At 37.8% G+C, this 17,976-nt stretch overlaps 1 protein-coding gene and 1 long non-coding RNA gene across 2 annotated transcripts; one reads left to right on the forward strand and one right to left on the reverse strand.

The window, feature by feature from the left end:
- The first annotated feature begins 90 nt into the window (after positions 1-90).
- Positions 91-5,550, forward strand: LOC146492007 (uncharacterized). The gene is made up of 2 exons (XR_014872523.1): positions 91-3,244; positions 3,279-5,550. It is a non-coding gene; the product is annotated as an uncharacterized LOC146492007 (long non-coding RNA).
- On the reverse strand, positions 1,722-17,976 carry pspc1 (paraspeckle component 1). The gene is made up of 10 exons (XM_085152428.1): positions 17,281-17,976; positions 16,880-17,029; positions 16,617-16,768; positions 15,707-15,802; positions 15,367-15,563; positions 14,945-15,029; positions 14,549-14,654; positions 8,266-8,323; positions 4,755-4,891; positions 1,722-4,323 (listed from the first exon to the last, which is right to left on the reverse strand). The coding sequence occupies exons 1-10, from the start codon at positions 17,659-17,661 to the stop codon at positions 4,138-4,140; spliced, it is 1,548 nt and encodes a 515-aa protein (XP_085008554.1). The 5' UTR covers positions 17,662-17,976; the 3' UTR covers positions 1,722-4,137.

Raw genomic sequence — 17,976 nt, forward strand, 5'->3', positions numbered from 1 at the left:
AAATGTTAATGCAGCATACCAATTATTGTTTGTGCATCATTTACAAAAATTTGAGCGTCATTGTTCACTGTATATTAATATTCAAATTAATTAATTAAAAAAGTTAAAGAATCTGTTTAACTATTTTTCAAACTTTAATTTAAATTATTACAATTTAATTGATATTGTTTATAGTAACTTGAAACAATTTTCACTAAAGCTGAACTTTGACATTCAGTCATGTATTTAATTCCATGTTTGAATTAACCTCTGTCTCTCTTCCACAGCATGTCTTTTATCCTGTCTTCCTTCTCTCACCCCAACCAGCCGCGGCAGATGGCCCCACCCTCCCTGAGCCTATTTCTGCTGGAGGTTTCTTCCTGTTAAAAGAGAGTTTTTCCTTCCCACTGTCGCCAAAGTGCTTGCTCATAGGGGGTCATATGATTGTTGGGTTTTTCTCTGCATGTATTATTGTAGGGTCTACCTTACAATATAAAGCGCCTTGAGGCTGTTGTTGTGATTTGGCGCAGTATAAATCTATAAAACATAGCCCAAACACTGAGTCACTTAGATTATCCTTGTTTTTGAAAGAAAATTTCTCTTGCAAATGTAGAATTAGAAATATTTCAACAATAAATGATTACCCAGTCTTTAATATTTACAAAAGTCCTTTCCTAGCAGGCTTAACTCCTTTGGTCCAATGACACGAATCACCAACTGCAATCTTTCTTTTAAGAAAATTTCAATTTTTGTCCATAATTTACAATAAAAGCCCATTTATGAATCTACGTTTTTCTGAGCTATACCAGTTCACAAAGTACTCCAGATTCCTGAAGCTGTCTTTTTTTTTTTGTCCAAGTGAAAATGAACTGCAGTCATCTAAATAGCAGGGTGTTACTATGCTCTCTTCTGCTTCTTTGTGTATTTCAAACAATGTTGATGGAGCTGAGATTATTTTGGAACTTGAAACAAATTAAAAACATTTAAAAAAGCTGTTATAAAGGAAATGACTGCAAATGATATACTGTCAAATTAGCATTATGAGAAAACCGCTATTGGAGCCATTACACACTTTACTTTAGAAAAATCATTTTTTCACTATTGTATTTATAGAGGAAAGTGCTGCATTATAAACTTGACCTGCATAAAGTGGGCTTTACAAGAATACAAAGACACAGCAGGATGAATTGAAGTCTATAGCATGATCAGCACTTAACATGTCTTCAAGTGGTGGCTTCATTAAACGGTTCCCAGTGAACAGGCAACTCCACAATGATGGGTGTTAACATATATTGGAAATAAAAAAAACTTCTGAGCCAAAACATTAAAAGAACAAGAAAAGTAAAGAAACAAAGACAAAAACAAGGGGGGGGGGGGGGGGGGGGGGAATTGGATGACAATTAATGACGAAACAAAAGATGCTGGACAAGAGGCTTGACACTCTTTCAGGTATAGTGGAAGAAATGTGGTTTGGAGGGGGCTCTGCTAATGGAAAGAGAGATTTGGCTGTTTTATTGCCACACCCTGTGGATACTGCTTGATTAGGCACACTTCCCTTCTCCAACAGGAAGATGACCTTCACTATGCAAAAACTATCTGGAAAAGAAGCAACAGCACTGTTCAACGTAATTTGTGCTCATGGATAAGTAGATCCACTGTAATTTTATTAAAAGCAGTACACATTACTCATGATAGAGTCTTAACTACACAGTAAGTGTAAGGAGTGCTTAAAAAACAGAAACTTTTTGATTAAAAGGAAACAAGTTCCTACAAATGTTTTATTTCTCTTCACCATCAAATACAGGATGATTTAAGCTGCTGAAACATTCACTCTCCATTAGTCTGAACAGCTCCTCAAAAATTGTAAGAATGTGCAAAGGAAACACCACGATCAAAATACAAAGGAAAAAAAAAAGTATTATAAGGACACAAAAATTTACTTTCCTAGCAATTTACCTTTGCTAGGATATTTACCATTATAGCACTGACAGGTAGCCACAAAAACCAATACTGAATATAGATCAATGTGAAAATTCAGAGAACATGCTAGGTGTGTTCTTTAATGGTTCTGTAGGTTGGAAAATGTCAGAAAAAGCAAGTACAACCGACAGTCACATGGAGATGCACTGCATGGACAAAAGTACAGGGTTAAACGCTGGCAACAAGGCAGCCTGTGAAAGATCTTGCCTCTGATATATCACCACAATCAACTGTATGTGGTATTATTGCAAAGAGGAAGCGTTTAGCAGGTCCCCAACCTTTTTTGCGCCACGGACCGGTTTATGTCCGACAATATTTTCACGGACTGGCCTTTAAGATGTCGTGGAAAAATACAACAAAATAAAACCAGTACCGGTACCAAAAAAAGAAGATTTATTCATAACACACGGGAAAAGATCCAGGGAAACAGAGTTAACGATAAAAAAGAAAATAGCACTAAAAACCAATAAAAACCCCGAAGACCATAAATTTCACACCCGAGCCTCAACACTCGCGGCCCGGTACCGGTCTGTGGCCCGGGGGTTGGGGACCACTGATTTAGCAAAAACTGCAACTTAGCAACCGTTTCTTTTTGGAGCGGGGTCACTGGCTGCATGGATACAAAATGTGGAACATTTGCTGACAACCAAGTTCCAGACCTCCTCTACCATTAACATCAGCACAAAAACAGTAAGCCAGGAGTTTCATGGCATGTAGTCCCATGGCTGAGCAGCTCCTGTAGATGTAATCTACACAGTACTTTTGTCTAAATACTGTACTTCAATATTTGACTCAAATCTAAAGTAACAAGTCTAAGTTTCAGTTTGCTATGCCAAATTATAAATATTTCAAAAGGTTACCACTTGTTAATCTTGATAACCCAGTTGTGGAGAGATATTTAAAATCCCATGCTGGCAAAGCTCGTCAGCTTGTTACAATGATTATAGCAGAACACGTAACAGGAGCTGAAAGCAGTTCCTAACATCTCGAGGCAAACATTTTTACCGGGTGTCTGACATAACTGGAAGTGTGCGGTGGGGGACCCAGCAATATATCAATATAATAATATATGGCTTCCCATGCCAATGTCTTGATTTGGTGCTGTAAGGTAAATGTGTAGTGAAGAAACAGAAATGTGATGCATAATAACTGTCTTGTAATGAATAAAAACAAAAAACAAACAAAAAATAATAATCACTGCTGAATCACTACATCATTCAACTGTTTTGTAGGTGAAACATCACCATAGCATACTATAGTACATACTGTACAGTTCCTACTCATAGTTATCATCGTTTACTCATTGTGCCTGCATACAGGTCAGCACACACTGAGGACGGCAACATGTTATCATACATTCTTTTGTTCACTTAATATTTGTTATTTAAAACTGTAACATTTGTTTTAAAATGTCTTGATGCATTCTCAATCATCCAGGGAAGTAAATCTCCAAAAAGTTGATTCTGTTCATCTGGACGTAGCGTTTTGTGACCAAGTAACTTCTTCAGTCTCAGCTGACTGCAGGTTTCCCCAATCTTATAAACAGTACATCTGCATAATGACTGAAACCAGCACACTGAAGGAACAATGGGCTGGGAGGTCCTTCAGTGGGCTGGTTTCAGTCATTATGCAGATGTACTGTTTATAAGATTGGGGAAACCTGCAGTCAGCTGAGACTGAAGAAGTCACTTGGGTGAGTGACGAAACGTTTCTCCCACAAAACGCTACATCCAGATGAACAGAATCAACTTTTTGGAGATGTAACATTTGTTGGTGCTGACTGTCAAATTGCAGGAATACCACCACTATTTTTTGAGAACTTTGACTTTGTGTTTTTGTAACCTTATTTTAAAATTCCCTTAAACCAACTTAAAAGTTTATCTCACACAATAGAAGTCATTACGACTGCAAACCTGCCGACCCTTAAAAGCATCCCTTAAAATGCTATGAAACTATGGATCCACAATGAAAAAAAAACAAAAACAACGCTTCATTCAGACCACAGAGGGAAGAATCATATTCTACAAAAAAGTAAACACTGAGGACAAGTTTAAATAAAAAGCATGTTCTGTAATTTTACCAATTACAAAATAAATGCCCAGGAAAGGTAGCGGGCTTGTAAACTGTAAAAACAATAATTAGGGCTCATTAACACAGATCCATGAATACCAAGAGAGGTTAGTATCTACGACGCTTGTTATTTGGTCCTTCAAAGACTCCCCCCACAGGACTGCCCCTCCCAAATCCTGGAGCCGGTCCAGCCTGCGGGCCCAATGGTGCTGGCTGCTGCGGCTGCTGCTGCTTTGGAGAGCCAGCATCGGGTCGCCCCCCCATGGGTCCGCCTTGTGGGTATCTATCATTTCGCTGTGTTATCATGATGTTGGTGTTGTAGAAATGGTGGGAACATTGAAGGATTGATATAAAAGTTGCGTTGCAAGTATGAGAGAATTTTCCCCCCCACAAAGACATGAACAGAGGCCAGAAGAGCAATGATGCAAGGAGCAGGATTTTCAAGAATGGGTTCAGTCAGTGTTTAGTTTGATCCAAGTGTCATCATCCAACAGTAAACGGGAGAGAAATAAATCACGTAGACAAAGGGAGAGAGAGGAATGAAACTGTTAGTTAGGTTTCCAGTTTTAACAAAGCTCTTAAAATCTTCATTTTTTCCAAGTATAATATTTTCAAGGCTTGGCTGATGTTCAATTACTTTTTAAAATCATTTTTAGAAATTTCTTGGAAGCCAAATGAAACTTTTCTTCTGGAAAAACATTTCTTTATTTCTCTATATACATTACCATGGCTCCATTCTCTGACATCAATGGTGTCCCCATTTTTGCTGTTCCCTCTGGGCCAGTGGGTCCTCCCCTTCCACTCATGCCCATCATTTGACCTTGGTTACCACTGGGCCCCGCAGAGGCCTGGTTATAGCCATCTACACGCAAAACAACGGAGCATTGGTTGGTCTTTTGGTAGTTTAGTGTAATTAATGTAAATCAACGGTAGATTAAAAACAGAGCTATTGTTAATATTTTAAAAGTTAACATTGGTTTTTGGTCAAAAGGTAAAAGATCCTGGAGTCTACAAGATGCACTTGAGCAACAAAAAGGGAATTACTATTTTGAGAAATTTCATAGGAATCCATCCAAATCTTCATCAGCATCACAGTTAAAACCAGGATGTCAACCTCAGAGTGACATAAACGAGATAAAGCCAAGGTCACCAGAATAATGAGGATACATCACCCAAATGTTTTTGCAGAATTTCATGGCAATTCAACAATGAACCAACCAAATGACCGACAAGACCATAATACTTGAGATACAAATAAATAAATATATTTTACAACCAAAAACCAACGTTAAGTTAAAATAGTGGACAAGGACTATGTTCCGACAGAATTATAAAGGCTGCCTCATGGTAAGTAAAAGACAGAAAATAAATAAATAAATAAAAATAACACCAACTCCTAAAGTCCATAGATTTCTAATAACCCTTGGATTGCACATCACCATAATCACAATAAATACAGAGCTGGAGAAGATAGATAGTAATAGTCGACTACGCCCCCCCCCCCCAAAATAAATAAATAAATACTTCTACAAACATCTGATTCATTATTTAACCCCCACCTCAAAAGACTGTGCATTTCTGGAGCTAATAATTAACTTGACTTCATAATTACTCTCAATTCAGAATCAATGATCAATATAATCCTATTTACTGAATTAGGCCAATATTTCTTTTACATAATAAAAGATGTGAGCAAAAAATAAAGAAAATCAATCATACTTCTAAATTATAGGAGATAGAAAAAGCATTGTACACACCAGTTTTCAAGCATTTTGAAGGATGATTAATCACCATTTGAAAACTGACTATTATCCGAATACAAATAAATAAACAAATAAATAAGTCGTATACTACATATTTTACTTTGCATTCAGGCATAATCAACATGACTAGATCAGCGAAGGTAGTTTAACTAACACAAACATCTACAAACCCCCCAATCAATAGTTTCAGAGCAACATCATAATTCTGCTAAACTCTTATTTTTTTACGAACAATGCCATACATTCAGTGTATTCATATATTATTTCATTCACTGGTTAAAGTAGCATACTCAGAAAAAGAACTTTATGGAGTTGTCACTGGGACAGGCGAATGTGATATCAAAGAAAACAAATTAAAGAAAGTTGTTCAAAGTGTATCTAACACCATTTATATATTAAAACAAATGACACGTGTTAAAGAAGCAGTGTGCAGGACTTGGTAGAGATCAGGTAGCAGACTGGAACCAACTACAGTATTTGTACTTCACTCTGTACATATATATTAGAAACATAGAGCTCAGTGTTTGGGTATTATTGGACACTGCAGAAAAATGACACACTATGACAGGCCTAGTGAAAGTGGATCTGTTGTTTCCACGTACAAAAGAAGCATTTCTTCTAAGCTAACAAAAATATATGAAATTACATGGGTTTCTACACTAATGAAAACACGATTAACGATACTATTCAATTTCCTCTTACTGACATAGTAGTAACTTTAATTGTGAGATTTTGGAGATGCTACACATCTACCTTAACAGTTCCCCAATTTTTCCATCTTGTTGCATTAAAATGTTTTCTGTGATAGCTTGCACACTGTTTTAGCGTTAGCTAAACCTTGATGGAACATAAAAGACTGTGATACATTATAACACTGCACTGGATGTCATGGATCTCTTACAGCAATCCACAAAGTTACCAAAGACAGATTAAGGTAGGGTAGGCAAGTTACAACTAGCTAGCTGACAAATCGTTAATTGTGTCTTAGATTATTTTTAGTTATTAAAGCAAAAAAATAAAAAATAAAAATTAACCATTGCTATGTACAGTTACATAATTTATTGTTAATTAAAATCAATACTGTTTATTATTAAAGTTAATATCATGGATCACATTAGCTGATGAAGTAATTTGTAAAGCTACTCAACTAGCACTTCCACTCACACAGCAATAACGTTAGCAAGAATTGATGGTGCTATAACTTAGCTAAACTACATGAATTTGGTGGTGCATTACTTTTACAAAGAACATGAATTTAGCAGCTGATGAGCTTCAGAAGTGAAATTCATTCTGTAACAGAAATCACTCACCAACATTACCCAATACAAGGCCAACTATAAGGTCCAATATAAACTGAAGCCCCTGCTTGGGTCACCCATTTTATCTAATACAGTACAACACTAATTAATCTTGCTTTTTCGAGGCACTAAAGAAGGCCGTTATGGAGCAAGCACAGACATAACGGCTTTTATTTTTGCAGAAAAACTGCAAGCACCATTAAGCTTCTGTTAAGCTCCATGATAGTCTGTTCACAGATTGCAGAATTATTCATGTATTCAGATGCTTCTATATTGGCAGAGTTAGAGTACCACCAGACGCTTGCCCTAAATCTACAGTGTACCAAAAGCTTTGTAATATTAAGTTTCTTTAAAAACTGAGGAATACTTTGACTTTTTAAAAATAGAGAAAAAAAAAAAAGAAGAAATCATGTCAAATGTATGACACCTGCAAATCATTTTTTAAAGCACTGTAGATAGTTACACTGAAAAGCACACATTACGAACCAGATACAGTACTCCCTTTAAATGAAGTTAGCTAGACATTTTGCTATGAGACATTTAAATGAGTTACTGCAGAATGGTTTATAAGGTGATGTGCAATCCTAGGTTATAGTCTTTATGCTAAACAGCTAACATTAAGATTAATGTGTCGAGTCTATATAATCAGAATCCACAGTCCCCAGCCCCTCATCCTGCACTCAGAAGATCACATAGTTGAAGACATGATTTGTATTCCCAACATAAAAGAAAAAGAATTAAGTCTGCATGTACTGCAAGGCTAAAGGCCAAGACTTGTACAACTTAAAATATCACATAAATTAATATGTTTTTAACATTTATTATCCATTATGTCAGACCCACACAGAGCTGAGGATGAAGGCTCAGAGACACAGTAGTTCTCAAACTATCAACCCCACCACCCTAAGAGACAGTACCCATTCAGCACACTGTAAATTCTTGTTAGTATCAAGTCCATGTTATTGTGAGGAACATAGTTTATTTTTACTGCTGTGTACTGCATCCCAACTGACTCCATTTCCAACTGAAAAAGCATTAAAAACACTCCAATATATGTTGATTGCAGTGTTGGAAATAAGCCACTAGGAATGCAAGAAGAATAAACCTGATACATGAAAACAAATCACTTGATTTGGTTTTTGTATTAACCAGTCCTTACACAATGATGCCCATACCTCCCATATTAATGGCTCCACGAGGGCCCAGCTCACCCACTCTCATTTCCTGTTCTCTCTGGAAGAAGTGAAGAGAAGCCTTCAGAATAACACTCTGCTAAAATACAAACGCTCAGCGGAGAGCCAACTGCAGAACACTCACACTCACAAATCATTACATTTCCACACAATGGCAGACAAGCAATCTCACACTTGGATGAATAGCAGTTGTAGTAAAGCTAGAATTTAGTGTTAGCTTTAGTGCTTCTTTGACTCTATTCAAACAAGGACAAATTACTTTTGTAAAAACCTATATCAAATAAAACTGTTAAAATCTGACACACCAAGTTGGCAAAGAAATTTCATAAAGCACGTTCTTCATATGTGAATCCAAGGACAGCATGGTGACTGCAACAATACTGTAAGGGAGCCTTCATTTGTAGTAATTTATCAAGTTACAGAATGTCAAGGATAGAGAATAAAGTAAATAGAGTCCATTTTGCCTCTCTCTCTACCAATAACAACAGTTTTTGCAATACAGACCCGCGTCAGTACAAAAATGAAAGCACTTGGACATATCCGAGTACAGCATGTCCAAGTGCATTTCTCCTTTAAATAATTAAAGATATTATATATAAATACAATATAACTGGTTTGTAATTTTTGTAAATTCAAAAATGTTGTTCTGAAGTTCTTTTCTTGGGTTTTTTTTTTAAAATAAACATATCATATAACAACTAGTGTTGTAATTTTTGGTTTGCATTGGAAGCTAAGCACAAAACACACACAGTCACCATATTTACCCAAAGTCAAAAATCTATGTACATGTACATTAATGGTAGCAGACAGGCGAGGATTTGGTGATACCCGTTTAGGTCATTTTGGTGTGTCCGACCCCATGGTCACGCTCGCTTTTCCACACGCACACAACACCCCTACTAAGACATTTCATTTACACACACAGACACACACACACACACGTATATTCACACTCACTCTCACTTACACATAATCCTGCAGACACAAAAAGTAATTAAGATTCGAAACAGACCAAATCTAGTATGAGAAAACATAAAAAAAAAATAATGTTCTATTTTAATATAAAGTAAAACTTGTATGAGTAGGTCGATATGCACATTTCCACAATTAAATCACAATCTATACAACAGACATTCATAATACAGTTCAACAACAATCATGAATGTGGCCTACGTCAAAGATATCATTGGAGAAGGTGGGAGAGGAAACAAGTTACTGGAAATACTGTGATTCTAAACTTCTGTACCATTTACTGTACTTACCTTTTAAATGGTCACTATGTTGCAGTTTTAAGAAAACTGACTAAAATTGCACTAATCTAAAGTATCTATCAAACAGTGATTATTTTACTGCTACTTTAAACTCTAGAGAGCAACAAATGCAAGATTTAGATTCTTGGGAGACAATAAAACCTACAACATTGTACTACAACCTACACCTAAGTACTACAAATTACAAGGACATGAGCAAGTTTAAAAAAATATTTTACTCATCATTGCAAGATATTACTATTATGTGAATATATACTATATCCACATTAAGTGGCAAATGTCCTGACAAACAAAACATGAAACCCTCTTAGTTGTCTGGTTAATACAAAGTGGTTTCTAATTGTTCTTTCTCGGCTATTCTACTACAAAAATGTTCATGTTCATTGACACTTCCATTTTTTGTACTGTATTTTTTGATTACTACTCTGACTAAAAGTCATAAGAGATAGATGGCAGACATTGGTAGGTCTAGGTACATTTGTTCAGCATCCATTTGCTATGTGAAAGTAAATAGACGCCAACAGGACCTTTAAACACAGCAAAGGACACGAAGAGAAAAGTTATAACAGAAATCAATAAAATGCAGTATCATACGAACAGCTACACACCTACATGACAGCATAGTCAGATCATTACAAATAGTCACTGTTGTTAACACTAAATGTTGCTTTTTACCAGCTGATCATATACAGAGCCCTCAGCATGTTTAAAAACGAGATATTTATAGACTCTGTAAAGATATTTTCAAAGTTAAGCCCTACATGTTACACTTTAATAAGATAAAACAGGTTGGGGTGGATGTCACATGTTTTATTACATAACTTATATTTTTCTTTTTTTTAAATCGTAGCAAAAATGTCTATGTAGCAAAAACTCTATTCACACAACCTGTATTGAGATCATGAGAACTTTAATTTAGAAACTGGCAGAGCAACAGAGCTGCACTGTTTGACTTCAAATTTTGTTTAGTGCATGTGCATCCTGCTAACTGAAACGAAACTAAGGCACATCCTTACAAAAAGGTGGATTGTCACAAAAGACTGTTGAGCACTGAGACATGAATAGCTTAATTACCTAAAACAACACTTCTGCAAAAAATACTGCTAATACTTAATTTTTATTTTGTATAAGACCCCTTTTAAAAAATAAAAATAAATCAGCTTAAAGTTTTGAAACATTGTCATGATCTTATCAGCATCTGAACTACACAAAGTCTGAGACGGATGTAGTTTCTATGAGTGTACTAACTACGACCAGTCTTGCAGTCATATTTTCTTGCTTCATTACAATTTTATTTATTTAAATAAATAACTAAATAAATAAATAAATAAGAACAATCAAAAAACGCCAAGAGTCGATTGCCAATCCTCACAATAGTGGAGCAGTTATAGCTGCACATACATTTGGGACGTGTTTGTTAAAGACAACACGTTTAAAGAACAACACTATATGTTGTAACAGCACATCTACAGTGGGGCAAAAAAGTATTTAGTCAGCCACCGATTGTGCAAGTTCCCCCACTTAAAATGATGACAGAGGTCAGTAATTTGCACCAGAGGTACACTTCAACTGTGAGAGACAGAATGTGAAAAAAAAATCCACGAATTCACATGGTAGGATTTTTAAAGAATTTATTCGTAAATCAGGGTGGAAAATAAGTATTTGGTCAATAACAAAAATACAACTCAATACTTTGTAACATAACCTTTGTTGGCAATAACAGAGATCAAACGTTTACTATAGGTCTTTACCAGGTTTGCACACACAGTAGCTGGTATTTTGGCCCATTCCTCCATGCAGATCTTCTCAAGAGCAGTGATGTTTTGGGGCTGTCGCCGAGCAACACGGACTTTCAACTCCCGCCACAGATTTTCTATGGGGTTGAGGTCTGGAGACTGGCTAGGCCACTCCAGGACTTTCAAATGCTTCTTACGGAGCCACTCCTTTGTTGCCCGGGCGGTGTGTTTTGGATCATTGTCATGTTGGAAGACCCAGCCTCGTTTCATCTTCAAAGTTCTCACTGATGGAAGGAGGTTTTGGCTCAAAATCTCACGATACTTGGCCCCATTCATTCTGTCCTTAACACGGATCAGTCGTCCTGTCCCCTTGGCAGAAAAACAGCCCCATAGCATGATGTTTCCACCCCCATGCTTCACAGTAGGTATGGTGTTCTTGGGATGCAACTCAGTATTCTTCTTCCTCCAAACACGACGAGTTGAGTTTATACCAAAAAGTTCTACTTTGGTTTCATCTGACCACATGACATTCTCCCAATCCTCTGCTGTATCATCCATGTGCTCTCTGGCAAACTTCAGACGGGCCTGGACATGCACTGGCTTCAGCAGCGGAACACGTCTGGCACTGCGGGATTTGATTCCCTGCCGTTGTAGTGTGTTACTGATGGTGACCTTTGTTACTTTGGTCCCAGCTCTCTGCAGGTCATTCACCAGGTCCCCCCGTGTGGTTCTGGGATCTTTGCTCACCGTTCTCATGATCATTTTGACCCCACGGGATGAGATCTTGCGTGGAGCCCCAGATCGAGGGAGATTATCAGTGGTCTTGTATGTCTTCCATTTTCTGATGATTGCTCCCACAGTTGATTTTTTCACACCAAGCTGCTTGCCTATTGTAGATTCACTCTTCCCAGTCTGGTGCAGGTCTACAATTCTTTTCCTGGTGTCCTTCGAAAGCTCTTTGGTCTTGGCCATGGCGGAGTTTGGAGTCTGACTGGTTGAGGCTGTGGACAGGTGTCTTTTATACAGATGATGAGGTCAAACAGGTGCCATTCATACAGGTAACGAGTGGGGGACAGAAAAGCTTCTTACAGAAGACGTTACAGGTCTGTGAGAGCCAGGGATTTTCCTTGTTTGAGGTGACCAAATACTTATTTTCCACCCTGATTTACGAATAAATTCTTTACAAATCCTACCATGTGAATTCATGGATTTTTTTTTCACATTCTGTCTCTCACAGTTGAAGTGTACCTCTGGTGCAAATTACTGACCTCTGTCATCATTTTAAGTGGGGGAACTTGCACAATCGGTGGCTGACTAAATACTTTTTTGCCCCACTGTAAACCCAGTTTACTTAAACAATGCTAGTGGTTTACAGCGTAATGTGTGATTAGAGATTTAATGATGTATGTGACTGCATTGGACAGATTAGGCTATGTTATTCCATACTGTTAGCAGACACATAAATGCGGCACAACCAATTAATTTTTGCTTTATGAGGAAAAAGAGAAAAAAAAGAAACAAATTAACACCAACATGCTGAACATGTATCACTGACTATGTTACGACAACAAATAAGGCTTACTGTAAATCCTTTATTATTTTACTTAGGAATAAATATACATAAACTACATATACATTAATATGGTATTAAAAAATATTGTAGGTCACCATTTATTGAGTACTAACTACGAACAAACAGTTTTCTCTATACATATTTACACAGTTGAAATGCCTAATAAGCATTTCAGGAACTATGTGAATTCTACATCAATCACAATAATCATGCATTTTGAACCCCCACTGACAACTGAGTATTCAATGGCTCTGACTGCAACTAATAAAGCATTACAAGCTTTCATAAACAGGAGATGAAGTCAAATAAAGCTTGAAGTCAAATAAAGCTTGTAGAAAAACTACAAAAAAATATAGTGAGTGAGATTCTTGTCAGTTGAAGTGACGCAAAATAAATCCAAACAGGAAAAACATGTTCTCCTTAGCAAAGACCACAGGCTGTATATAAAATATAAACACAGCCACCAGGTCAGGGAAGTGAAGCTAATCTTGAAGTTCCCTCACTATCACTGAGGGCTGCTACATGTTAGCTATTTGTATTAACTTTTTAGTTGTATAAACTGAGTACAAAGTTAATATACCAGTGAACTCCAGTCACAGAAATGTTTTGAATCATGAAATTTCATCAGTGTCGTCATTTGTTAGAAAATTTATTTTTGCACAAGTTGGCTTATTTTACAGTTACAGAACGAAAGATTCCAATTTACAGTTTTGGCAAATAGAAAAATCTGAATGCTATTTATATATCTACAATGCACACAATAGTGTTGGTATGACCAAGTGCTGTGACCAGAGAAAGGGAAACAGCTATCATTCCTAATAATATCACTTATTAAAGTTAGCAAGCTAGCCTGTGATACCTGACCTTTAAGTGGTGTAACTTCTTGTTCCAAATAACCACTTCGGTAACAGCCACATGCCAAGCTCGCAGTTTCCAAAAAATAATATTTCTTTCACTAGTTTGACAAAAGAGCATGCAGCACTTTTCCTACTAATCAAATTTGCTGTCAAACTAGATTTCTACATAAGTCTGACTATAAAAGAAATGTCAGTTCTGGGGATGTTTCTATAAGGATAGCGACCTGAAGCACAAACTAAACCCAACATTTGTGCGTGTGGTCTGACATACTCACACTACTTCTGCTCTTAGAAGCCAAAAATTATAACTTCAACCAACCCAGCGTGTTAAAATTATGGGTTATTTTGGAACTGATGTATGAAGTACAGGATACATCGTCATACTAAAACTACTTCCTCAAGAAAGGAATAAAAGAAACTGATTGCAACAGATAAGACACACTACTAGTAACAAAGTCCAACAACTGAAGGTTATGAAGTAAGATGTAAAGGTACAGCTCTGTATTGATGGCTGTACAGGGTGTATCACACTACTTAGGTAGTTTCATCAAAGTCAATAAGTCAATCTCTTTATATTCCTACATTGTGCTTTTTTACATTTAGACTTCTGAAAACGAATTAAAAAACAAAACAAAACTGTATGGTGCAATGTGACGTGCATAAATATACAGGTTGTATATGTAGGTATTAAGTAAGAAAGTATTAAAAAAACACCAGCCTTTAGGTTACATTACTGGCAGATGCTATTAATTTTAGGTGGCTGCGTACCCTCAAATCAGTATAGAAAGTAACCAGGCAGGTGGATGTATGTGCTCCATTTGTACTCACGTTTTCCATGTAGTTTGGTTTGAAGCCATCTGGTTGGCGTCTCAGGTCTTCCTGCTCTCTGTGCCTCATCAGCTCCTCCTCCCTCCTCCTCCTCTCTTCCTCGTGCCTACAAAGCAAAGAGTGAACAATGTGTGAACAACTGCAGATCGATTAACACAAACCTCAATGAGCTTTAAAAGAAAGCATCTTATCGTCAGATTGATTCTAGTCCAGTAATTTTCATTTATTTTTAATATGTAAACAACCAAAATAAATGGGACAAGTGGGGTAAAAATGAACCACGACTTTTAACCTAACAGATCTGTGCCTCAAGAGAAGCAAAACATCATTTGGCCCTTTACAGTAAATACTAATCACATTCTCATGAACTTTAACTGCTTAAATAAAGAAGCACACCTCATCTCTATCTGCTTTCGTCTCTGTAGCTCTTGGTTGCGAAGCTCCTCAAGTCTCCTCAGCTCCTCCTGACGTCTCATTAGGTCTAGATCAATGACAGTAAACGTAAAAAAGTTCATCCAAGAAATGAGAGACCCACTGGAAAGGCAACTGATTGTAAGGCTACATTATATTGCATGATATTTATTTTCACAAAGTTCTGTGAAATAACAATTTTTCTTTCTTTAATCTTTTAAATCAGAGAAAACCCCAACAGTATTATTAACCAGTTCATTTCGGAAAGGTCCATATATTTTTCTTCCATCTAAATATATGCGAAAAGCTGATTAGCATCTCCAAAACATTACTAGATATTATCCACATTAGCAGGCTGTTATAAAACTCCATATGTAAAAATGAGCAATAAAGGCCACAGACCACACCTTGTCTCATTAACATGAGCTGATGTTCATGCTTGGCTGACTCCAGCTCAGCCTCCAGTTTCTCTTTAGCTTCTTTAATGTTCCTGTCCACCTGGTCCCTCTGCTGTTTCTCCATCTCATCAAGAGCTTTCCAACGAGATGAGAACTCAAACTCAAATGTCCCGGGCTGAGCAAAACGTGGCTTCTGTTCTCGTTCCCTGCGGAGAAAATGCAAGTACTGTCAATAAATCTGAATTATAGCATTCCTCTGATACGGACCTTCAGTTGTCTACAACAGTATCAAAGGAAGGAAACAAATCCACTGAGTTATGATGTGACTGCAAAATGACTCATTGCTTACTTATAGTACTTTGGAGTCTTTTGCAGCAGTTTTTCAGAAAGGCCATCCTCATCATCAAAGTGTTCTGCAGGTTCCACAATGGCAGGACAGGGTGTTCTGAAAAAAGTGAAGAAACTGTGTTAATACTAACATTAGCAGATATTGGTTAATAAAATTTGGGAGACCCGCATATATGCATTTGGCAACCTGTTTTACCCTTCTGTTCATGAGGACAGTTAATTTTCCACTGGACAATCTCCTCTTATTTTAAAAATTCAGTCACTTCTCACCAGCTACCCCCAGCCCTTTCTGGCCTGCATTTTTTGCACATCTGCTGGCTCACTGTCCATGCTGCTATTCGAGCATTTCTCAGTACCCTTCAGCTGCTTCTCCAGATGGACTCCAGCTCCATTATCTTGGACTGCAGCTTCTTGAGAGCTCCTCCATGCTGTAGGGTCTGTTAGAATGTTCAGCAGCAGGAAAACTGGTTCATGGGATGCTAAGCTACTGCTACTGTCACCAGCTGAAGTCCCAGGAGATTTAGTTAGGAGTTCATTCGTGTGACAACTCTCGACGGAGAATGATTTGATTATATTGCTCACATATTTGTGACAAAGTGATTATGGAAATAAGTTCTGAAAGCATGTCCAATTTGTGCAGACTCATGTATCTGTACACTCAGACTTATTGTATTAATCCTATGAAACATTGCCACAGGAAGTACTGGGGATACTGATGAAGGGTGACAAAATTAATCCTAAAACCATCTTTTTCACTTCTATAATGGCAAGGACCTAATGTGGTGTTGCCGCAGTTTTAAAATAAAAACAAGTTACTTTAAAGCACCGAATGTAATTACAAACTCAACACCAGAATGAACATATTCAAATGTTTTCAGCTCATTAAATAGCCTCATCCCTCTGCTCCTTACGTGGTCAGCAACAGTGCTCCCTCGGTGCACCGCTCCAGAGCTTTACGCGCTGCTACTTTGCTTGCAAACTCCACAATGCCTCTCCCAGTGGGACGACCTCGGTCATCTGTCACAATAATAGCCCGTTCCACTGGTCCAAACTGGGAAAACGCCTGAGGATACAGCGAAGTTAGGTACCCATAAATGCATAAATCATCGTAGCAATACAGAGGAACGAGACATGCAGATTTTACTAAGTAGTTTTCTTCTCTTGTCTACTCTACCTGTTCCAGCAGTTCATTTGTCACCACAGGCAGCAGATTGCGCACTGTGAGCGCAGAACCGTGTGTGGCAAAGCGGACTCTGATTGGTCGATTATTCAAAATAGTCCCATCCAGCTCGGCTTTAGCGATCTCTGCTAGAGTTCGGGTTTCCTGAAGAAATAAAGACGCATTCCCTCAACATTGCTTTCACACAACATTGTTAAAGTGTGCCTGACATAACGTATAGGATGTAGAATTGCAAATAAATAAATAAAAATAAATAATTTACTCTCAAATATAAGACGCTAGCTTTCAATATATATTAGTTAGTAATGCTACATAAAAGCTTGCTATATGTGTGTCTGTGTTTATTACATTTGAGGCTTCACGTTAAAACCAACAAGTAGAACTATTTTCCATACCAAACGAATGAAGCCGAAGCCCCGCTCTCTGTTGATGAACACCTCGTTGACGTTCCCATATTTAGAAAACATGTTTTTGAACTCCTCCTCTGGAATATCCGGCGGGAGACTGCCGACAAAAAGACGGGAGCGCTGAGTGAACGTCTTTTCACCGGGCTTTCGGAAACTAGTAATGTCTAGGGTCATTTCTGTCGGGCCTTCGCCGCTTCCTTCCACGGCTCCTTCCATTTGTTCAGCAACGGGGGACTGCCTCGGCGGCGGGGCCGGGCTGTCTTTGTTCGCCGGTGTCTGCTCCGCGGCCGGTGAGTCGGTTCCGCGTCTCGCCGGTTGAGGAGAATTGTTGCTTTGCATGTTAACTTGTTGCATATTTCGATTAGCCATGCTTGGAATACTTTTGTTGTGGAAATTTGCCCAAGTTTAATTGACTGGCTGCACACCAGCAATGCCTGCATACGCCTCCTTCTAATTTTAAAGATGGCGACGGCTGCGTGCGCAACTTTCTTCCAGTTCTCGTGAGATTTGTGGCAGACGCATCGGGTAAGCGTTACCATAGTCACTACAAGATTTGATGGTTCGTTTTAGTGTAAAGAAGTATTTACCAATTACTGTAGAAAACAGTGAGAACTGTGAGAAGAGACTTTTGCAACTGACCCTGTTACTAGTAACAGCACGTTTGAAGCTGAAGCTCCGGCGCAT

The sequence above is a fragment of the Neolamprologus multifasciatus genome, chromosome 23 (assembly GCF_963576455.1).
Source record: "Neolamprologus multifasciatus chromosome 23, fNeoMul1.2, whole genome shotgun sequence".
Classification (NCBI taxonomy): Eukaryota; Metazoa; Chordata; class Actinopteri; order Cichliformes; family Cichlidae; genus Neolamprologus; species Neolamprologus multifasciatus.